Source organism: Paramisgurnus dabryanus, chromosome 15 (assembly GCF_030506205.2).
Source record: "Paramisgurnus dabryanus chromosome 15, PD_genome_1.1, whole genome shotgun sequence".
Lineage (NCBI taxonomy): Eukaryota > Metazoa > Chordata > Actinopteri > Cypriniformes > Cobitidae > Paramisgurnus > Paramisgurnus dabryanus.
The window spans coordinates 20,922,372-20,945,648 of NC_133351.1; the positions used below are offsets into that span (position 1 = coordinate 20,922,372).

Consider the following 23,277-nt stretch of genomic DNA (forward strand, 5'->3'; position numbering starts at 1 on the left):
ATATATAGATTAAAGGGATAGTTCACCCAAAAATGAAAATGTTGTCATCATTTACTCAATCTCATGTTGTTACAAATCTGTACAAATTTCTTTGTTCTGATAAACACAAAGGAAGATGTTTTGAGAAATGTTTGTAACCAAACCGTTCGTGGACCCCATTTACTTAGCTAGTATTTTTTTCCTACTGTAGAAGTCAATGGGGTCCACAAACGGTTTGGTTAAAACATTCATCGAAATATCTTCCTTTGTGTTCATCAGAACAAAGAAATTTATACAGGTTTGTAACAACATGAAAGTGAGTAAATGATGACAGAATTTTCATTTTTGGATGAAGTACCCCTTTAAATACACCTGCATTTATAACATGCATCACACAGATACTGAACATTTGCATTATTGTGGCTACTTTAATAAAACATAAAACTGTTTAAAGACCCTTGGTAGTCTGGAACTTGGTAGTTTACAAAATAAATAAATCGATATATTCGTATGTTTTTGTTTACAAAACAATAGCATAATTCGCATATGATTGAAGAACAGACTTAATTGTTCTGCTGTTAGTTTGATTTATTATTGTCGTAAATTACCAGAAAGTATTTGAGCATAAATCTGATAAATAAATCCTTTATTATCTTTATTATTATCTTTATGTTTTTTACAGTGATTAAAACAATATACTCAAAATAACAGTTTAGCTGTCCATCATACAACTGAGTAAAGCCACATCTGGCAGAGGCCCAGCTGCAAACAGTTCTGGTAATCACTTGTGGACTAGTTGAGAAAACTGAATTGCTGAGTAAGAACTTCAAACAATAGTGTATAGATTTTTTAGCAATCAAGTTCAGTATAAAAGCAACTAATGCTTATGTTGTATGCTGCAAAGCATTGGCAGTGTACAAAAGACACAAAAGCATCATGGTAAAGGTAAGAGCTGTATGCTCAAGAAGTCTTAATCTTAATTTAGTTTTAATTTAATTACTACCACTATAAAATACTAGATATATGTTTCAAATGTTAAGCTTTAAAGTAGGGATAAACAATTTTCAAATACTTTGATAACCTGTTTGATCATCTATTTACTGTTATTCACAGCAAAATAAAATAAATAAATACTATACTGTCAACAATTTCCAGATAATATTCTATGAGGACAGAAACTTCCAGGGTCACAGTCATGAGATCAGTGGTGACTGCCCAGAGTTGACCTCATATCTGAGCCGCTGTTGCTCATGCAGAGTGGAAAGTGGCTGCTTCATGGTTTATGAACGCTCCAACTACATGGGTCACCAAATGCTTGTAAGAAGAGGAGAGTATCCTGATAACAAGCACATCATGGGAAACAACACAAGTGACTGCATCAGATCTTGCAGGATGATCCCGATGGTAATTTTAAACAGCGACTTCTTTATTTTTCATCTTAATTGTAAACTGGCATGAAAAGACTTACAATAAAATGATTTTCATTTTGCCTTGCAGCATAAAGGGACGTTTAGAATGAGAATCTTTGAAAAAGAAAATTTTGTCGGCCAAAAGTACGAGCTAATGGATGATTGTGAGTCAATCCCGGAACGCTTCCATATGTCCGGCTGCAAGTCCTGCAGTGTCACACATGGCCACTGGCTGATGTACGAACTACCTTATTTTGAAGGCCGAATGATATACCTCAGGCCAGGGGAGTACAGCAGTTTTGGAGATTTGGGTTTAAGCCCAGCGATCGGTTCGATCAGGCGTATAATGGAGTCCTGTTAAAGGAGACATATAATGAAAATCTGACTTTTTCCATGTTTAAGTGCTGTAATTGGTTCCCCAGTGCTTCTATCAACCTAGAAAATGTGAAAAAGATCAACCCAGTAACTTAGTTTTGGTAAACATTCGCTGCAAGCCTGTGAAAAAAATATGTCATTAACATTTGGCTCCCCCTGTGATGTCAAAAGGGGATAATACTGCCCCTTAATCTGCATTATCCAACCATGGCACTGCCAGTTAGTGAAGGGATCAAATCATTTGCATTTTAAAAGACACACCCAAAAAGGGCCCACTTTTTTTCTCACACCAATAAAGTGGCAATTTGGACATGTTATTATAACTGATCTATATGGTATTTTGAGCTAAAACTTCACATACGTACTCTGGAGACACCAAAGATTTATTTTACATCTTAAAAAAGTCTTGTAAAATGTCACCTTTAAAGAAAATCTTTTTTTTTTACTGCCAAACAAGATATTAAATATGCATAGAACTTGTACTTTTGACGATAATCATTCAGTTTATATGATTTTATTGCATAAAATGTGTGCTGAAATATATACAGTTTATGCAGAAAATAAGATTTAATTTGTTTGGTAAACGATTAAGCTTTGGTTACCTTTACCTTTTGATTGTGACTTCTTGTTTAAAAATCCTTAAAGGAACAGTATGTAAGAAATTTATATCAATTAATCATAAAATGGTCCTGATATGTCACTAGACATTTAGAAATCATTTTCATTTCAAATACTTATATTACTGACAACAGTGGTCTGGCCAGGATATTGTCATTTAAAAAGTGGAGTTGCAGCCCTCAACTGATGTTTATGTTGTCATTTTCTGTATTGGCCACTAGTTGGTTGATTGCAGTACCAGTTTTAGCCACAAGTTTTGTTATTGCAATACCAGTTTTAGCCACAATCCTACATACTGTTCCTTTAAACTTGTTGTTTATATTAAAAAAATAAATAATTACAAATTAATAATAATAAGAATATAAGAATTATACATTTCTGAGAAACTGTCACTTTACCTTTGACAACTTTTCACCTGTTCATCCTTTTTCCTCTTTTTTACTTTAATGTTTATTTTCTTCATATATCACACGACATCAATCTCATGGCAACTATTAACCACTTCACAGAGTGGTATGAATGTGTAAGATTTAATTTGTAAATTATAGTATGATCTGCTTTTGCCCCATTGATGTTAAGTGTAGGCACTTTAAATTTTTAGGGGTGGGGCTTCATTGTTGCTATTTTGTAATAATCATATGTTTTTGCATGATTCACTTAACACAGATACAAATTCATATGAATTTAGCTATCTTGTAAAACAATATTTATTGCAAGATGACATTGAAATTTTTTTTTTTTTATGCAGTTCAAGGAAAATTATGTGCATTTCATTCCTAGTGCTTGGAATTTCATTTTTGCCAACTTTAAGAGTAAACCTTAATAAAGGGTCAAACTTTTTTCTGCATACTTTTATGCACCCCTTGTCTCTGATAAACTGTAGGTATCAAGAGTATCCAAAAAAAAAAAAAAAGATTTTGAGGCACCAAGTATTGGGCACCTTAAAACCAGAGGGATATACCAGGGTCTCAACCCAGTTAACCCTGTTGTAAAAAGAATAAGTAAGTATATTACAGTAGGGTATACAGGAACACTCAACAAAGTGATGTCTATCCTTTGCTCTAAAGCTTGGCAAGGTATTATCCTTATGAATCTATTATTATAGTCTCCTAAAAACATTGTCATTATTTATTGACCCCTATATGAATAATAAAACATGCATACATGCAGATCATTGGTAAATCACTGAATAACTTTTTATTATTTCTAGAGTTGAAGAGTGTATTGAATTGCGTTTCTTCAGATTTTCATTGAATATTATATTGTATTTCTCCTACCTACCTATCGGAACACCATATTTATATTTCTCTTATTCATAAAAGCAGTAAATCACTGTTAATAATATTTATTTATATATTTCTACAAAGACTCACAAAGCTTATCCGGTATTCTTTAATATAAATGCTTATATCAAGTTAACACAATCTGATAGACTCATGCTTTCTCTTTCTTTGCAATGTAGGTACACATAGTATTTAACATAAATATTAACAGTATATTTTACTTTTTTAGCCTGCATTGTCTGGTCTAACTATGAAAAATCTATGTACATTACTTGGTCCAACTATAAAAAGATCAGTTGTTTCACTCATATTAGTTTATAAGCTGTGATGCCTTTTATAAATAGAATTTGCATTTATTGTACATTCTCGCTTTGTGCGATGTAAAAAAGTCAGTGGCTTATTTACAGCTTTACAATGCTGACAATATCCTTTGCATGGAGTGACTTTGTGTGTTTTTGCTGGGTCATTAGCTTATCAACAATGCTGGGCAGATATGCTTTGGTATAAAAGTGAGCGGTTCAGAGATGGCCAGTGTAGCTTTGGCAACCTCTCAAACCCGAGGAACAACTAACCCGACTGTAATCATGGGCAGAGTAAGTTATGCTATCTACTGTTTCAATAACCTATCCAGACATTGTGTAGATAACATGAAATTGAAATGGGTATAGACCTGGTAACTACTACTGGTAAAATTACACATCAAGGCTAATTCATGTACTTTAATTTGAAAAATCAGGTCATCTTCTACGAGGACAGGAACTTTCAGGGTCGCTCTTATGAGTGTGTGAGCGACTGTGCTGACATGTCCTCCTATATGAACCGCTGTCACTCCTGTAGAGTAGAGAGCGGATGCTTCATGATGTACGACCGTCCCAACTACATGGGAAACCAGTATTTCTTTAAGAGGGGCGAGTATGCCGATTACATGTCTATGTTTGGAATGAGCGACTGCATCAAATCCTGCCGTATGATCCCTATGGTACATATGCACAATTTTAGTTTGCTGTTTACTAAAGCCTTTTAATTCCAGTTCAACACAATTTGTAATTTTATATGTATACGTTTACAGCACAGAGGATCCTACAGAATGAGGATCTATGAGAGGGAGAACTTCATGGGTCAGATGTATGAGATGATGGACGACTGTGACAACATCATGGACCGCTACCGCATGTCTCAGTGTCAGTCCTGTCATGTGATGGACGGTCACTGGCTCATGTATGAGCAGCCTCACTACAGAGGCAGGATGTGGTACCTCAGGCCTGGAGAGTACAGGAACTTCAGCAATTTTGGTGGCATGAGATTCATGAGCATGAGGCGTATCATGGATTCATGTTACTAGTGTTCTAATGTTATAATAAAATTTGTCTAAATTAATGATTGGATTTGTCTAACCATTTACTTAGAAAATATATTTTCTTAAGTCATCTTTCCAGAACAAACACCAATGAATTAATAAATCAATCATGCATGTGAAAGTGTAGATGCTTGATTCCTTTTTATTTATCTGTCAAACACAGCTAGAAAACATAGATTTGCCAATACTTATCTTTTGATACAATACAATATTTAAAAACTATGGTATATGCGCTTGTTTGTAAGAAAAGTTAACAATTATTAATTCATTTCTGAAACAATACATAATATAGCTAATGCGGTTATCACATGACAAAACAACAAAAAACTTGGCAGGTAAACTAATCTGTTTCTGGTACAGAACTTGTTGGATGATGCACATGATGCCCAGTCAATACAAAATAACTGAGACAATTCTTTATTCTCTTTTTCTTATATAAAATAATTGTTCAAAATGAAATTTTTTTTTTGAACAACCATCACTAAATGATAGAGCACAAACATCTGCTTTTGCATTTGCAGCACTAATTTTTAAGCGCTGATGTTAACAGAGCATTCACCCTGCATATAGAGCCAAAGAAGCAGCACTGCAATTGTTTTAGTGCCGAGTCTATGCGGCATCTATGCATACTGTATCTATGGGTCAAACTACTGATTCACTCATTCAACTATGCTGACGGGATTAGTTACATGTTTGTGACATAGAAAGGTGATTTCAAACCATGGTTTTGAGTCTGCCTTTGGAAAACTCTAATTTTATGGAGAAAATATTCAGCAATAGCGTTGAATGATGAATTTGCACATGGTTTGTCTCAAGGCATATTAAAAACATCACACAGACATATAAACAACAATGAAAAGTTGTTTTTTACCACAGTGGGACTTTTTACACAAAGAGTGGTCTCATCAGACTTTGTTGACTATATAAATTTAATAATTCAGCGAAGCATAACTTATATGTGAAGGATTGTAGCATGAGACTAGTTTAATCCAATCAGAGGTCCATCATGTCACTGAAACACAACAGTGGTTTTGCTTTCATTAATATTAATGTTGAGTAATGTTATTGTTGAGCAGATACCTTTTTGATAATTTATAACTTTCCATCCAAGAATGCAGGAAAGGTTGGGGTTTAGAGAATTTTAGTTTAACAGTTTACTTTGTGTGCTGCTTGCATGAAGTGCTTTTTATGTTTATCCAAATGCCTTTATAAATGTTAAAGCAAGTTCAGAATGTTGTCTTTTTATTAACGAGATGTGGGGAAACGAGATGTTTTAGGTTAAATTGGGGGTGCTAAAGGTGGGGCAGCATACAAGCTAGAACCGCCACTGGCTGCCATATTGAAGGGTCATCACAAACCGAAATGCTAAATCCTGAACACTTCAAAGGGCCTTTGGAATGAAGGATTTTAAAATGTACAACTGATGGACAATTTGTTCCAATGATTCTTAAAGCAGATTCCCAAATGGCATCCTTAACACTTAAGATCCTCCTATAAGTCTGCACTTCGTTCCATAATGCCGCTCTGACTGTCAGAAAGAAGTCTGCTGCAAAGTTCAGACCAGCACAGGCGTCAGAAAAGTGAACATTAAGGGCCCAAACTGACTGAAAAGGAGGCACCTGCACCCTTTTGAAACCGAAAATGACAGATGAGCCCTTAACGCTGGGTTCTTCGGGAAGCTGACTAAAGTTACATTCCCATCTCAACCAAAAACACACTTATGAAATTGTTGATTTCGTGATCTAAAAGCAAAACGATAAAAAAATCTTTCTCGGGCAAGTGCTTTGCAATGCTGCAGAAGAATTCTGTAACCCGAACTCTTTCACCCACTCTGGTTGATGTGTGTGAACACTTTTTTACAGGGCCATAGTCATAAAAACTTTGTCACACTTATACTGTACACTCTCAGAAATAAAGGTACAAAACTGTACCTTTTTTGTCACTGGGGCTGTACCCTAAGTTACCGTTTGGTACCTTTACATGAATACAAAACAGAATACAATTTGGGTAGATTACCGTACCTTTAGGACCGGCATTGTTAGAAAAAAGTCAAAATATGTACCCTAGCTGTCAGTGGGGCAGCACCCTTTAAGAAGGTTATTGTATGGACCATTAGGTACAGATATGTAAACATTTAGTACCCATATGTACATTTGAAATACTAATATGTATTTTTGGGGTACTAATAAGCTCTCTTTGGTCCCAGTATGTACCTCTGAGGTACTAAAATGAAATCCTTAGGTGCAAAGCTGTACTTTTTGAAAGGGTGCAGCCCCAGTGCAGAAAAGGTACAGTATGTACCTTTATTTCTGACAGTGTATGAATCCTGTAGTTTTTTGAAACTTTACCCATCTTAAGCATGAGAATCCAACACTTTAACTGTGTTATTAAGTCAGAATGAGATGCGCTGATGTACAGACATGGTTTCATGCCAATAACTCATTGCAAGTCTTGTGACTATAATTTGCCATGTGACGAAACCGGCAGTCACAAGACTTGTGAGAACCAATGATCGTCTTTCTTGTACTGACATGGAGCTGGTGTGCTGCCATTTTGTGTGCATTTAATCTTCTACATTAGCTTACATTTAAATGTAAAATGGTAAATGGACTGCATTTATATAGCATTTTCAACAGACCCATGCCCATCCAAAGCACTTTACAAGTTGCCTCATTCACCCATTAATTAATTCACTGATGGCGGTGTCAGCCGTGCAAGGCGCCATCCAAATGTGATGTATCGATTGCTAAATATGCTCGAAATAGGAATCATTTTCAGTCACAAACATATCGCTTTAGAAAAATTCACCCTCATTAAGTATAGATTTCTTTTAGATGATAGATGGGCTTCAGAAAACGAACCACCATTCAATGAGTCCAATGCCCTTTTTAATAATACATTTTGACCATTGATTGTGAGTGTTTCACTGACAAAAATGTTTGACAGGGTGTGAAATATTTTATAAATAATTAACAAGATAATCATTTTCATTAAAAAAGGAGTAGGCAATAATAATTTGATAAATGTATTTAAAATGTAAAGTATTCCCACATAAGAAGGTTCAAACAACTTCTGAGCTTCAGTTGACAGAAAATTACAAAAGAATGTTAGTCCTATCTACATGTATGATGACCACTATTCTAACTTGCACTGTCAGGAATTGACTAACAATAGACGTTATGTATTGTCTTTAGTTTTGGTTTAGTATAAAGGTATGAGTGACAGCAGTCAGCCAACAACCAGAATCAGCTTCTCCTCTGTGAAACTACTGAAGATCAGCCAGCACAACCACAAACATGGGCAAGGTAAACTTGATTTCCATTGGTTAATTCAATTAATTTTGTTTTTTACCATAGGTCACTAACATTAACTTAACTCATTTTTAGGTAATCTTTTATGAGGACAGGAACTTTCAGGGTCGCTCTTATGAGTGTAATAGCGACTGTGCTGACATGTCCTCCTATCTGAGCCGCTGTCACTCCTGTAGAGTAGAGAGCGGATGCTTCATGATGTACGATCATCCAAACTACATGGGACACCAGTATTTCTTTAAGAGGGGCGAGTATGCCGATTACATGTCTATGTTTGGAATGAGCAACTGGATTAGATCCTGCCGCATGATCCCCATGGTGAGCTTCATTTGTAATAAATAAATTAACTGTATTAGTAATATTATATTCATTTTTTGGATAAATGTAACACTGATATGAGTAAAACATTTATGCAGTTTACAAATTACAGTATTCATATGTCTAACAATAATGGATTTCTCTTCCCCTACAGCACAGAGGATCCTACAGAATGAGGATCTATGAGAGGGAGAACTTCATGGGTCAGATGCACGAGATGATGGACGACTGTGACAACATCATGGACCGCTACCGCATGTCTCAATGTCAGTCCTGTCATGTGATGGACGGTCACTGGCTCATGTATGAGCAGCCTCACTACAGAGGCAGGATGTGGTACGTCAGGCCTGGAGAGTACAGGAACTTCAGCAATATGGGTGGCATGAGATTCATGAGCATGAGACGTATCATGGATTCCTGGTACTAGTGTTTCAATAAAATAATTTTGCTACAAAACTATACATTTTGTCCATTTTGCTATGTTGTTTTTCCAAATGGTATCAAGTGAAGTGCATGATATGGAATAAGTTATATGACATTAAATAATATCAGGGGCATTGCATAAGATCTCGGGCCCTATGCATAGGCAGTACTGATGGGCCCCATGCCCCACCCCATAATATATTTCAGACTTTTCAAGGGCACTCTCTTCCTTTAGGGCTGGTTTTACTCCCAGTCTGACGCCCCTGAATGATATTAACACTTATAGTGTATATATAGAAAATAAAATTAGACATAATCATGAGGTTTTTCATGGTTTATAATTTGTAATAAAGAAAATAGAGAATCTATCAGATAGAGAATCTAGATTTGTATGACATCATCCTACATTCTCTAGACGTTTAAACATGTCGCCCCTTACATTACGTGGAACCTGCGCCTGAAACTAACACTCATTTATACCTTAATACTAGTTCTTATATGAAGAATGGTACATAGTGTATAAGAAATGATTTAGGGTGTGTAAATATGCTTTCCATTGATCCATAAAGAGTGGTTAGCAACTAAGTTAGCAACTTTGTTGGTTGCAATGCAATTTCCCATTGCCAACCAACTAAGTTGCTAACAGGTTAGCAACGATGCTTTTGGGAAATGCCCCCCTGGACATTATAAACAGCACTGACAAGTTAAAGAGGAGTCAAACCCTACTGCCGAAGCCAAAATAAATGACATGCCACTATTATTGTTTTATTCCGTAATAACAGTTTATATTATATCTAAATTGGGACTCTATTAGACTTTATTTTATTACAACTGTGGTGCTCACAAGCTGTCAAATGTTGCTTTGAGGGACTGTGCCATAAATAAATAAAAATATTGATTATTTTAAAAAAGATAAAGGGTTTATTTGACAGTTCTGTACTGACTTCCTAATTCAGTTGAAATGATGTCACCACAGTGATTAATGCTGTATGTTCCAAGGCACTGCAGCTGCTATTTCTATCATTTGAAATGACAATTTTAATTGCGTTGCATACACATTAACATGTACTGTATCTAATTGAAATAACAAGATGTTTCATGAAAGTATAAACCAATACTGTTTACCCAACATAATTTCACTTTATCCTTGTAGTAATCCTTGTAGTCATAATTTGAGTCTGTCTGATACCGCTCCATTGGGCTATGATTATGAGGTGTGTCTCAGCCGAAAAATGCCTCTGCACTCAATTGGACAGACCTACAACCAATCAGAGCCACCGAGTGTTTGACGTATGTTGAAATGACGTCTTTTGCAGCCTGACCAAACTGCTAGTTATTTCGCTACAATAACACCAACATTGTGATTATACTAAGTCTGAGTTAGCGAACGTACATCACCTACTATGTTAACAACATTTCATTTATATCACAACATTAAGTATTTTCTAAGTCATAGAGTAAGACTTTCTCTTAACATTTGTCCATTTGGTGAACTTCATCCACGACGATACCCATTACGTTTGTTTGAAAAATATCGGAGCCTAGCATGTCCCTCCACTTATTCAGCAGCCACGATTCCGGGGGTTCTGAAAAGAAGCTGGCAACGACCGCTAATTATATCCATCTCGTTGTGCACGCCGGGTTGAATCGCCGTGATACCCATTTCAGTTGCTTCTTTAACTTGGTCCTCCATAAGTGCAATCAACTTTTGCCGAATCCCGTAGGATGGACGGCTAAAACATCTTTCCGATCAACAAATGCCTTGATCGCGTTTCTCTGTTCCTCTTTTAAAGTCAATGCTCTTTTGATATCTTTTAGAACAGACTCAATGTCAGAATCCACACATCTGAATTCTACAGCGGCAGCCATTTAGTTGTAAATAGATTCAACACACGCGCTCTTTGGTGACGTGGTTGATTACGTTACTGTTGATCGTCTGTCCATCATCGTATAAAGCCTGCCCTGACAATTTGATTGGTCGACCAACTTTGGGTTTCGCATAGCTCCTCAACAGAGAAACCCCAGACCGATCTTCCCGTTCTCAAAATGTTGTGGGCGGGGCTAGGATCGGCTGGCACCCAGGCTAGTAATTTTCATGAATGTCTCAATCAATGGTCAGTTATTTCTAAACATATCTAGTATGTCAATAACCTGTCGGTCCTATATTATGATCTGAATTCAGACCTTTGGAGTGTAGACTATTATCAAATCACAGTTCCAAGAAGTCTTCCAAGAAGAGTTGAAGCTGTTATAGCTGCAATAGGTGGGCCAACTCCATATTAAACTCTATGGATCTGTTGTATAGGACTTGATGTTGATAATATCCCTTAATGCATACTTGAGAGTATCAATGATACTCTGTTGGATAGTTAATTGAGTGACCCTCTGCCACACTACTCCTCAGCCCTTCCATCTCCTGAGGTTGCTCCTTTCTCGTAACTCAGTGCATAAACCCTTGAAGTGACCTAACCTCAGTCTCTAATGCCACAATTTCACCACAACCTAACCATACACGCCAACCTGTTTGACTAAGTCCAGAAGCCCCACTGTCATCGTTAATGCAGTTTCAGTGGCAAATGGATTAAGAATGGGATATCATTCAGGTTCATGTGCATATAAAGGCAAGTGTCCCAAAACGTTCGGCAATAAGTATCTTGATGATCTTGAAACATCTTTACCTAATATCCTAATGAATTGTGACCCATACAATTTATTTTTGGCTATTGCTACAAATATACCCGTGCTACTTAAGACAAGTTTTTTTTGTCCAGGGTTACATTTTAGAAAGAAAAACAACTTACAAATATTGGAAACACTTTACAAAAAAGTTGTATTAGTAAACATTAGTAAATGCATTAACTAACATGAACAAACAATTAGCAATTTCAAATTTCAGCATGTTTTAAGTCTTGTTGATGTCAATACATATTATTCATGTAAGTTCATGGTGCATTAATTAATGTTAACAGCTACAACGCTTGATTTTATAAATGTATAGTAAATGATGAAACTAACATTAACTGAGATTAATAAATGCTGTAGAAGTATTGTTCATTGTTAGTTCATGTTAGCTAATTGTTAACCAATACAACCTTAATGTAAAGTGTTCCCAAAATATTATATATAAATATTGCAGTGTAGTTTTTAATAAGAAATTTTTATTTAATTGTTTTAAACAGAAAGAAAACTTCTCTTCATTTTAAGAAAACACCTCTTACTTCCCAGTAAGATGTAACATTTTGGCTAACTGTTACAGTTTAAAATGTCCCACATTAGTCTATTTCACTGCCTTGATTATCAAAATTAGTAAACAGCACAAACAGTTATCTTCACATTTAAGGACATTCAAAGGGAATGCTGTACATACCAGCAGCATACAGTTACTGTATAAGATTAGCAAATAAAGTAAAATCATTTGAAAAAAAAATGTGTCTGGGTGATATTATGTTTGATTATTTGTACCTAAATCTGTTTCTAAAATTGAGTTCTTATCCTTTTTTAAATGTTTTTAGCAGCAGACAAAAAATTTTATTACTGTGTTTAAAATTCATTGTACAATAGAAGAAAAAGAAATTCTAGAGTCCAAACACGTGGCATTACTAATATCTACATACTAAGCTTTAGAAACATGGCCTTTATTTGACCTTGCACAGTCAGGAATTAACAAACAATAGATGTGTTGCTCTCTTTAGCCTTGGTCATGTATAAAAGCACAGGTGACAGTCAGCCAACAAGCAAAAGCAGCTTTAGCTTCTCCTTTGTGGAACTACTGAGAACCGGCTGGTGCAACCGTCACTATGGGCAGGGTAGACTACAATACAACTCTAATTTCTAAACAATTTCTTTCCAATTATTTTTACTTTTATACATTTGCTTTAGGTCACTAAAATACATTTTTTTACACATTAGGTCATCTTCTACGAGGACAGGAACTTCCAGGGTCGCTCTTATGAGTGTAATAGCGACTGTGCTGACTGGACCTCCTATCTAAGCCGCTGTCACTCCTGTAGAGTAGAGAATGGATGCTTCATGATGTACGACCGTCCCAACTACATGGGAAACCAGTATTTCTTTAAGAGGGGCGAGTATGCCGATTACATGTCTATGTTTGGAATGAGCGACTGTATCAGATCCTGTCGTATGATCCCCATGGTGAGTTCCATAACCATTTTGATGTATTTATAATAAATGTATCGAATATGGTCAGAAATATTTAAATAATATGTCAATAATATAGAAACATAAAGTAGGGTGTTGATATAAATAAACCTGAATTTCATGGACTACCTTTCCCATATAGCACAGAGGATCCTACAGAATGAGGATCTATGAGAGGGAGAACTTCATGGGTCAGATGCACGAGATGATGGACGACTGTGACAACATCATGGACCGCTACCGCATGTCTCAGTGTCAATCCTGTCATGTGATGGACGGCCACTGGCTCATGTATGAGCAGCCTCACTACAGAGGCAGGATGTGGTACCTCAGGCCTGGAGAGTACAGGAGCTTCAGCAATATGGGTGGCATGAGATTCATGAGCATGAGGCGTATCATGGATTCCTGGTATTAGTCTTCTAATGTTTCAATAAAATAATTATTTCACAGAAACAAACATTGTGTTATGATCATTAATGGCATTAAATTGTATATCCGTTATCCACAAAATGCAGGCACGGTCAGGGGACACACTCCCTTTCAGATTTTTGTGGCCCAAATTTAAAATATATAATATTATATATATATATATATAAAAGACACAATTATTAAAGGCAAACCATGTCTATTCATGGTCAGATGATGTAGCTACTGAGGCCATTAAAGTTGTGGCTTGTGAGCCAAAAATCTGATGATCCGCAGACCAGCACGCAAGCAATTGAAGCAGGGTGATGCAACTGAAAGGGCCTGGAGATCACAAACTCTTTCCAGCAACTTTAACACTAGTAACAGAGGTACTCTGAGGGCAAGGCACTTCTCTGCGCTGCCTGCAAAGACTCAAATGGAGCACCTGATAAGCTATCCAGGACTGTAGAAAGATCCTAGAAATATACAGATACAGTAGGCCTAAGTCATCTGGCAACACATACTGTAGGTCCATGGCTAGCCAAAACAGAAGCCCAATAGCACTTGAAAATAGCAGGAGAGATGCTCTTGTAGGAACTTTAGCAATGAGCCAGTTGGGCCCTGCTGGGTCCAAGTTTTTCCATCCACACCACATTGAAGCTTGAAGCCAGTAAAACATAACATTTCCTTGTAGTGATCTAGGCTTGTTGCGATTGTACTGTAGGTGTTCCCGGTGATACACTGTGTTCAGCCTCTCACCGATTACATCCATTGCGGTGCCACTGCCCCCATTGTCGTTCAGATTTTTATAGTAATAAAGTTTACTGTGCTATTTATTTAAGTTTACTATTACTATAACATTTTTAGTAATAAAATCTGATCCCTTGATGAGAGTGAGACGAGCTGACTGACAAGACGTTGGTGGAATCACTTACTTATTTTGTTAATAAAGTTTTGTGTTCAATATAGTTGAACTATATGGTTTGTCATTGTTTTTTTGTTTTTGTTAACAACAATAATAAACCCACCATTCAAGCAGCAATTTAAATGGAAAAAAGGTGCCATTTGTCTCGATGCTCCGTGCAAATCGCGTTCCTAAAGCTTAGGATGGGCAGGCTTGCGTACAGACAACATGTCAGAAGTACCAGTGTGCACAGGCTCAGTTCAAGCACTTCATATAAACCCTTGCTTTACCGCTAATTCAAAAGTAAAAGGCTCACGGCTGCACGGGTATTCATAAGCAATTAAAAAGCACCACTCATCACCACGTTTGTCACACATCGATTAACCAGTGGGAAAATTTCCTTACCGTCACATACCTCAGCTGTAGAATTTAGAGAGACCTTTACAGTAGTTAAGAGATTTGAATGAAGACGTCTGTCCCCTCTGAGGGGCCAGATACACAGCTTGTGCATCTCTCTAATGGTGCCATAAGATCCAGCACCCCGGAACCTACAGACCGCTATGCCCAGACCTGACCCTCAGGGGAATTTGTTTAAGATGAAAAATAATTTAACTGAAATGATCTTCTTGTTTACACCACATCTTAATTCACACCATAAGTATCTACAAAGCTCTGTCTACGTTTCTGAACGTCTATATATTTGTATTTGCTACATATTACACGGCTTTAATTCCTAAATCCTCAAACCAGTTTGGATGTTACTACACTCTAAATAAAGCTGAGAGTGGGCACTTCAAGACAATATTCATTATATAACTGTAACTGGAATACATTTAGGTAAACAGCTGTCTCAATAGTTATAGAACACTATTTATGGTAACACTTTATTTCGATAGTCCACTTTAGACATTTTACTAACTAAAAGTAACTTTGCAACTACTTATCAACTACCAAACTTTAGAGAATAAGTAGAATGTCTGCTTAATATCTACTAACACTTTATTGTGATGATTCCTCAACAGACATTCAACTGTCTATAATTATTTTTGCAGGTGCATGTCAACTTATTCCACTAACCCAAACCTCTTCCCTAACCCCAACCCTTACAGTCTACTAATACACTAATGACAGTTAGTTGATGTATAGTTGCAAATTATTGAAAGTTAGTTGACATGTAATTGCAAAGTTATTTACTGTATAGTTAGTAGAATGTCTATCAAAAAAAGTGGACTATCAAAATAAAGTGTAACCCTATTCATGAATATCACTCACATCTCAAACTTGTCTTCCGCCATTTTGGGTACCTGAAGTGGTCGCAAAAGAACTAGAAGTTATGCCTTCAATATGTTGTGAGCATCAAAATCGCTATTTTTACAACACTAAGAAGGCTCGACACAGCATGATACTTTGCTCGAAATATAAGCTGTGTCTCTACACATAAACTCAAGCATTGAGAACATTGTTTGTGTACACAGAGTTTACTAAAAAGAAGGTTTTGAACAACTGACTTTGGTGTCCTCTCACCAGCCATCTTGCCAGTCAAGATGTATCGATCTCCGAATGCGACGTAAGGAGGAAGGAGAGTAAAGATGGATAGCACCTAAAGCATAGTTCCATATAAATGTGTCACAAGGTGACGATCTTTTTGGGGCGGAACCAAAAGTTGGGAAAGTTTGGTTCCGCCCGGATGTTTCCGCCCAGACCGGAGGGAGGAAACACCGGACATCCGGTAGCATCGCGAGGGCTGTAATCAGCCAAATCAAGCGCAGCTGTGCGTGGTTAAGAGGAACGCCGGTTGATTGGAAGATGGCAGTACACGGAGGAGGATTTAAAGAGCAGTTAAATCACAGTTCAACAGCGGAGAGGTAGAGAGGGGATCGACGCGGGGAAAGCTCCTCTGCCTAAGGCAGTAAAAAGTCAGCACGCACCTTTGGAAGAGCCCGCAGGCTCTGTTGATCCGGGCTGCGCTTGGAGCGCGCGGAGAGAAGACAGGAGCTGCCTGGGGCGAAAGAAAGGCGATGCGGGGGTGGAGAAAAGGAGCACCCCAAGGAGAGCAGTGTGCTGTCGAGTGCTTAGTGTTTCGCAGTGGATGTTGGAGTAAGAGAAAACCCTGTGGGTAGAAGAAACGTCGGTATACGTGACACATTTAGAGAAACCAAGGAAAAAGGAAACGAAACAGTTTTGCAAAACATTGACCAAGAGGACCGCTGTGAGTATTGACTTCTGGATTTCAATGAAGTATAACAATTAACCTGTGCATTTATCGAATACCTCCAGGAGGAGAAGGGCGGCCCTACCCCTGATCCAGCGCGGTAGGTGAGCCGCAGGAATAGTTGGATTCAGTAGCCACAGCAGCAGAGCTAAACATCCCGGCCGTATTGTCATCGCCCCCATCCGACCTCAGCGAAGTGGAGGACGTCGGGCGTCTCTTGTGTACACCTGTATTGTGGTGGGTAGTCCATGTAATTTGAAACCCTTTCACGTTGAAGTGGTGCTGTGTATTTGCTGTGGGTTGCTGTGCAAGTGCTGTGTGTCTTGTTAGACGTACCCCGCATCATCCCTTTTACTGAGGAAGAGACGGAGAGGCTGACGGTCGCGAGTAACATCATCTATTATACGCTGTGTGCAGTTTGAGTGTGAAGCGACGGTGTGGGCCCCTGGAAGCCGCCCCCGTCTGTATGCCGACAGGTTTCGGAGTGTGGCGGTGAAGACTTGAAAGCTGGCAGTGTGTGTGTGAGTACAACTACGGGCTTCTGCATAGCTACTTTACCTGTGTGTTTTCCTTTGTGGCAGAGTGAGAGGCGAAGGAGTTCCGCCGCCCCGTGGTCTCTACAAAAGGGCGCCCTTGTCCGGTATTCGATCGCTCTACGGGCATTGAGGATAGGGCAGCGCTCGGCCCGGTGAGACGGTGTGAGAGTTCGCCCCCCCTGCTGACCAGCGAGCTCGCCGAGAGGGTTTTGCCCCCGGCGCCTCTGGTGAAATCATCGCCGTTGCCCTTCTGTGCAGGCCAGCCGTTGTAAGCCCGCCCCCGTGCCTTGTCGATCAGAACGAAAGTGAACGTCAGGAGAACGAACTGTGGACAGTCATACGTACCCAGAGCTGTAAACAGCGGAGAGGTGAGAAGCATCCAAGTTGAACTAACTGTGTTGTTGTGTCCAAGCTGCCTGTGGAGAAAGAGAGAACGAAAGTGAACGTCAGGAGAACGAACTGTGGACAGTCATACGTACCCAGAGCTGTAAACAGCGGAGAGGTGAGAAGCATCCAAGTTAAACTAACTGTGTTGTTGTGTCCAAGCTGCCTGTGGAGAAAGAGAGAACGAAAGTGAACGTCAGGAGAACGAACTGTGGACAGTTATACGTACCCAGAGCTGTAAACAGCGGAGAGGTGAGAAGCATCCAAGTTGAACTAACCGTGTTGTTGTGTCCAAGCTGCCTGTGGAGAAAGAGAGAACGAAAGTGAACGTCAAGAGAACGAACTGCGGACAGTCCTACGTACCCAGAGCCTGAAGTGGCCGTTATTTTAAGTTCCCCTTTTTTTCCCTCCCCTATTTTTATTATTTTAAGTAAATTAAATAAAGTACCTTTTAAATTATGCTTACCTTGTGTGTCTGGTCATTGGGGTGGCTTTGGGAATCTCCTCGAGGTGGAGAAAGGGGCGTGACCTTATTTACATCTCGGTCCACCCCTACCTGTGACAAATGCACAGATAATTTGTTGTTTTGTTGTAAAACAATATTGACCTTCTAGTTGAAAAAGGAGCTTCATATGAGATTCATTTATTCGCATTCAGAAATCAATTCTTTATGTCTGGCAAAGATAGCAAGTGGACGCCTTAAAGGGAAACTTCACCCATTTGCATTAAGCTTTGTATCGTTAGAACCCCAGTCATGTTTTTGAATGGTCGTGCATCATTCCCTCAGTTTCCCCTGAGAGGGGAGAAATACTCATTTCAGTGAGGCACTTCCTTCTTTCAATGATGTTAAAAATCGTCATTTTGCGTCATTGAAAGAAGGAAATCCTGTATCTCTGTTGAGTGTGAAAGACTACAGACACTCATTCCTCATTTTTCCAAGTTGGGGGCTATGGGTGGGACCCACTCACGCTAAAGACCTATTACAGATCAGTGGGTGGGACTTACGAAAATATACGAACACAGACGGAAAAAAACGATCAGCCGCCATCTTTATGCTAAGCTAAGCTAAACAGATGTTGTGGAGCGAGCCAGACTTTGTGTTACAATAACAGTGGAAGTTAATCAATATGATATAGAAGAGGGTGATTTCGCAAGCGTGATGCTCTAATCAGCTGTTCATTGCACCTTTATGAGCCACAATACAGCAAAGAGCTCAGGCAGATGAAGGAACAGAAGCCCGAGGAGAGGAGCCCGGGGAGGACGCTGCAACAATCGGCCTCTGCTGCGTAGAGAAGCCCGGACTGATAGTGCCTGTACTCTCGCAGTGTGGCTTCTTTTTTACATTTCTGCATCGGATGAGGATATGAACTTTTGTTTGGTGAATGTTTCGAGGCAAGAGAGCAACTTTGCGTGTTGTAGATGTTAGGGATGCACCGAATCCAGGATTCGGTTTCGGATTCGGCCGAATACTGGGCTTTTTGACGGGGTTCGGGTTCGGCCGAATCCTAGAATTTTTTTCCACCGAACCGAATCCTAGGCTTGCGCTACGCTGCTCGACGTCACGCGGCCGTTGATTACACACATCGGGTGCTGACGTGGAGATGAGCTTTTTCTTTCGGTGAGCTTTAGGGGCTGGACACACCAAAACTTTTAAACACGGCTGAAAACGCCTTGAGGACACCAAATGCCAGCTGTTTTTCAGCCGAGCGCTTGGTAGCTGTGATGCTTCAGCTGTGAGCCGGTTGGTTGCTGTGGTAATGTCCCGCCCCTCCTCCATTGTAATTGGACGGCCATGTGAAAACTGACATTGACGAGCGGAGCTTCTCACTCAAAGTTAAATATTGTTTTCAGCGCAGAGCTGCTTGCTTATTGGAAAAACGAGCGTGTCGCAACGCATCGCTTTCATTATGCATAGGCTTATGGTAATTGTCAAAATAGTTTTCCAACTTGTCATCCTGGCATAATGTACAGTTAAAATTAAATTAAATGAAAAATACATGCTGTGGACGTTGTATAATTCATTAATGTGTTTTACTGTGTTAATGGAATAAGGATGCGAGTAGGATTCGGTATTCGGTTTCGGATTCGGCCGAATCTTAAACGGTGGATTCGGGATTCGGCCGAACCTAAAAAATCTGGATTCGGTGCATCCCTAGTAGATGTACACAATAGCATATCTGAGCGGTGTTTTATATGTCTATGTGAAAGCAATGAGGCTGATATTACACAGATGTAATTACAGTAAACAAGAGACAAAAAGAAAATTGGTCAAACTAAATAAACATTTAATATGCATACCCTTTTTTAAGTACTTAGAAAGACATTTGTACTGCGGATCTTAAACTGCAAGTTACTGTTTGAATAAGACTTTGCTACACACCAGGCCAGAGTGTTATTGTGTGTAACACAACGTAACATCACGTTTAAAAGTAAGTCATGATTGGTGTCTGTCAGACACCAGTGGTGGCTTTTTCTTTGTATTACTAACAAGGCATTTATGTACATCAACTGCTCCTTTAACAGTCAAAGTTAGTTGTTCTGTTTACACAAACAATGTTCTCAATGTTCATGTGTAGAGATCCAGATGATACTTCGAGCAAAGTTTCATATTGTGTCGTGCCGCCTTAGGGTTGTAAAAAATAGTGGTAGTTCGGTAGCAGACAGCGGCTGGAAGAACGCATCAGGGATCGAGTAGGCATTTCCCCCCTACCAAGATATATATTTTTTTAAAGTAGCGTTTCCTTTATGACAGCCGAGGTACAAAAAGTTTGGCTGAGATGGCGGCAGGCAACTGGAATGATGTTAAAGGTCACATGACTGATATTAATCCATATACTTTTGAGTCAGTTATCATTTTATTAGTTATTGACTTCATTGTATATGGATCAAGTATTGTTTTTGGAGGAGACCACGGTCTTTGTCTAATTTTAATTTGAATGGATGCTAGGGTTTGATTGCTGATCTTTGAATGTTACAGTGGGAAAGTGTAGCTAGGCAAAATAGCATCTTTGGTTATTTGTACTTTTGTAATGTGTCACCAATACTGATTACTGACACTTTTGAAGATTATTTTTTCAACAACATAATGACATGTTAACAAATAAAATTTCCTTAATACTCATTAAAATGTGAAGTGGTACAAACCTTATTAGTAACAATGTTAGTAATAACATCTACACCAAACCTTGGCTATACAATGGCCTTTATCCCAACTTGCACTGTCAGGAATTGACTAACAATTGACGCTGTATGGTCTTTAGTTTTGGTCTAGTATAAAGGTACGAGTGACATCAGTCAGTCAACCAGAATCAGCTTCTCCTCTGTGAAACTACTGAAGATCCGCCAGCACAACCACAAACATGGGCAAGGTAAACTTGATTTCCATTAGTTTCATATACTTTTAATTTGATATATTTCACTTTAAACCACTATGATGAACTTTGAATTTTTATAGGTCATCTTCTACGAGGACAGGAACTTTCAGGGTCGCTCTTATGAGTGTATGAGTGACTGTACTGACATGTCCTCCTATCTGAGCCGCTGTCACTCCTGTAGAGTAGAGAGCGGATGCTTCATGATGTACGATCATCCAAACTACATGGGACACCAGTATTTCTTTAAGAGGGGCGAGTATGCCGATTACATGTCTATGTTTGGAATGAGCAACTGGATCAGATCCTGCCGTATGATCCCCATGGTGAGCTCAGAGAAGATTATTATATCATTAATTTCTAAATACTTTAAATCACAAAAATTAAGTGTTTTTAGGTTTAATTAGCAGAACTTGATTTAGATTTATCTCTTAGTTTAATGTTGTTTTTTATGGTAAAATTAAATATACTGAACTTCTTTTTCCTACAGCACAGAGGATCCTACAGAATGAAGATCTATGAGAGGGAGAACTTTATGGGTCAGATGCACGAGATGATGGACGACTGTGACAACATCATGGACCGCTACCGCATGTCTCAGTGTCAGTCCTGTCATGTGATGGACGGTCACTGGCTCATGTATGAGCAGCCTCACTACAGAGGCAGGATGTGGTACCTCAGGCCTGGAGAGTACAGGAACTTCAGCAATATGGGTGGCATGAGATTCATGAGCATGAGGCGTATCATGGATTCCTGGTATTAGTCTTCTAAAGTTTCAATAAAATAATCCCTCCACAAACTAAACGTTGTGTCATAAGATAATTTTTTAAGGAAAAAGTTACAACTGTTTAAAACGCTGACAAAAGCACTTCTTCTTCTATGAATAGGGCACAGTGCAATGCTCAAATAGTCTCCAGGAACATGACGTCAGCAACTCAATGCATTAGGAGTGTATACAGTGTGTATAAGTGTGGTGGACACTTTGCAGTATAGGAGTAGTTGCAAAAGTTTGTATTTTACTGGTTAAAAGATGTTAAAATGACAGCAGTCATGACCGGTGAAAACAGAATCCTATAAGAAGTGTGATTTTTCGCTTTCCCGCTTAGATATCCGAGTTAACAAAACGTCATTGCATGGCATTGGTAGCATAAGATGAGAAAACAGGGGTGTAGCAGCTGTGGGGGATTGTGGGGCACACATTCCCCGCACTTTTAGAAAAAGGTGATTCTGTTCCCCACACTTTTTATGACCCAGCTCCAAAATTTTCGTCTGTCCATTTGTTACTAAAGGTGTGTTCAACTTCAAGTGGCATTGCAAGAAATAACATGTGGATGACATCAAAGTACTGCGAGAGATTCAAAGCAAATGTCACCCACCTAATGCGACTCGGCCTATAGTCAAACACACCTTCAGATTTTGAGTGGACAAGTTCAGATTCAGCCAATCAGAAGTGAATGTTATGAGGCAAATCATCACTCATGAGCTTCAAATCTCCATCTGCTCTCACGCATAAGTCGCATTAACTGAAAATTTTAAACACACAGCGATAATGAAAATTGCCTTCCATAGTATTAAAAAATATTTTGGAAGTATTTTGATGAATGATGAAGAAAATATTTTGATAAATGATGGTAAGCACACAGTTGATGGCACCCATTAAATTCCATCATATTTTTTATTCCTACTATTGAAATCAATGGTCACTATCTGCTGTGTGTTTACCCTCATTTTACAGTTTACCATAAACTCCAGAGGTAAACATACCAAAATACATCAATAACTCTCGAAATATGCAAACTTCATGTGCATTGTTTATGCTAACAGGAGTTAAACTACATAAGTAAAGTAGCTGTGTGACATTCATTTAAACAAAAACAAACATTAGGTACACGTAAACTTTCTGAACTACAACGTTCGGTGCAGTGCTACTTCGGTGCAAATGCAACAAATACAACTGGTAAAGTGACAGTGTCAAATACAGATATTAAAACACAAATAACAAGGCAATAAATGCAAATAAAGTAAAAATGTACAGTTGGATGCACCGAATCCAGATTTTTTGGGTTAGACCGAATACCGAATCCACTGTTTAAGATTCGGCCGAATCCGAAACCGAATCCTACTCGCATCCTTATTCCATTACAGGGCTCGCAAAATTTCAAAATCCCTGGTAGCCCTTCGGGCAGGCACTCTTCAGTTTTTGGTAGCCCGAAATTTTGCCAATACAAAGCCAA

General features: G+C 38.6%; 5 protein-coding genes across 6 annotated transcripts; all 5 read left to right on the plus strand.

Moving 5' to 3' along the window:
- The first annotated feature begins 915 nt into the window (after positions 1 to 915).
- crygm5 (crystallin, gamma M5) lies at positions 916 to 1,749 on the plus strand. The gene is made up of 3 exons (XM_065293381.2): positions 916 to 924; positions 1,093 to 1,383; positions 1,477 to 1,749. Exons 1-3 carry the CDS (start codon positions 916 to 918, stop codon positions 1,747 to 1,749), a joined length of 573 nt encoding a protein of 190 aa, XP_065149453.2.
- A 2,499-nt stretch (positions 1,750 to 4,248) lies between these two features.
- LOC135782400 (gamma-crystallin M2-like) lies at positions 4,249 to 5,006 on the plus strand. The gene is made up of 3 exons (XM_065292690.2): positions 4,249 to 4,257; positions 4,401 to 4,643; positions 4,734 to 5,006. The coding sequence occupies exons 1-3, from the start codon at positions 4,249 to 4,251 to the stop codon at positions 5,004 to 5,006; spliced, it is 525 nt and encodes a 174-aa protein (XP_065148762.2).
- Positions 5,007 to 8,317: 3,311 nt separating this feature from the next.
- LOC135782397 (gamma-crystallin M2-like) lies at positions 8,318 to 9,077 on the plus strand. The gene is made up of 3 exons (XM_065292687.2): positions 8,318 to 8,326; positions 8,408 to 8,650; positions 8,805 to 9,077. Exons 1-3 carry the CDS (start codon positions 8,318 to 8,320, stop codon positions 9,075 to 9,077), a joined length of 525 nt encoding a protein of 174 aa, XP_065148759.2.
- A 3,793-nt stretch (positions 9,078 to 12,870) lies between these two features.
- LOC135733147 (gamma-crystallin M2-like) lies at positions 12,871 to 13,646 on the plus strand. The gene is made up of 3 exons (XM_065251452.1): positions 12,871 to 12,879; positions 12,983 to 13,225; positions 13,374 to 13,646. The coding sequence occupies exons 1-3, from the start codon at positions 12,871 to 12,873 to the stop codon at positions 13,644 to 13,646; spliced, it is 525 nt and encodes a 174-aa protein (XP_065107524.1).
- Positions 13,647 to 18,426: 4,780 nt separating this feature from the next.
- On the plus strand, positions 18,427 to 21,806 carry LOC135733145 (gamma-crystallin M2-like). 2 transcript variants are annotated; one of them, XM_065251449.1, is made up of 3 exons: positions 18,427 to 18,444; positions 21,127 to 21,369; positions 21,534 to 21,806. In XM_065251449.1, the coding sequence occupies exons 1-3, from the start codon at positions 18,427 to 18,429 to the stop codon at positions 21,804 to 21,806; spliced, it is 534 nt and encodes a 177-aa protein (XP_065107521.1). The 2 variants fall into 2 exon arrangements, with proteins under 2 accessions (XP_065107521.1, XP_065107522.1); XM_065251450.1 differs by lacking the exon at positions 18,427 to 18,444 and adding an exon at positions 21,032 to 21,040.
- Positions 21,807 to 23,277: the final 1,471 nt, after the last annotated feature.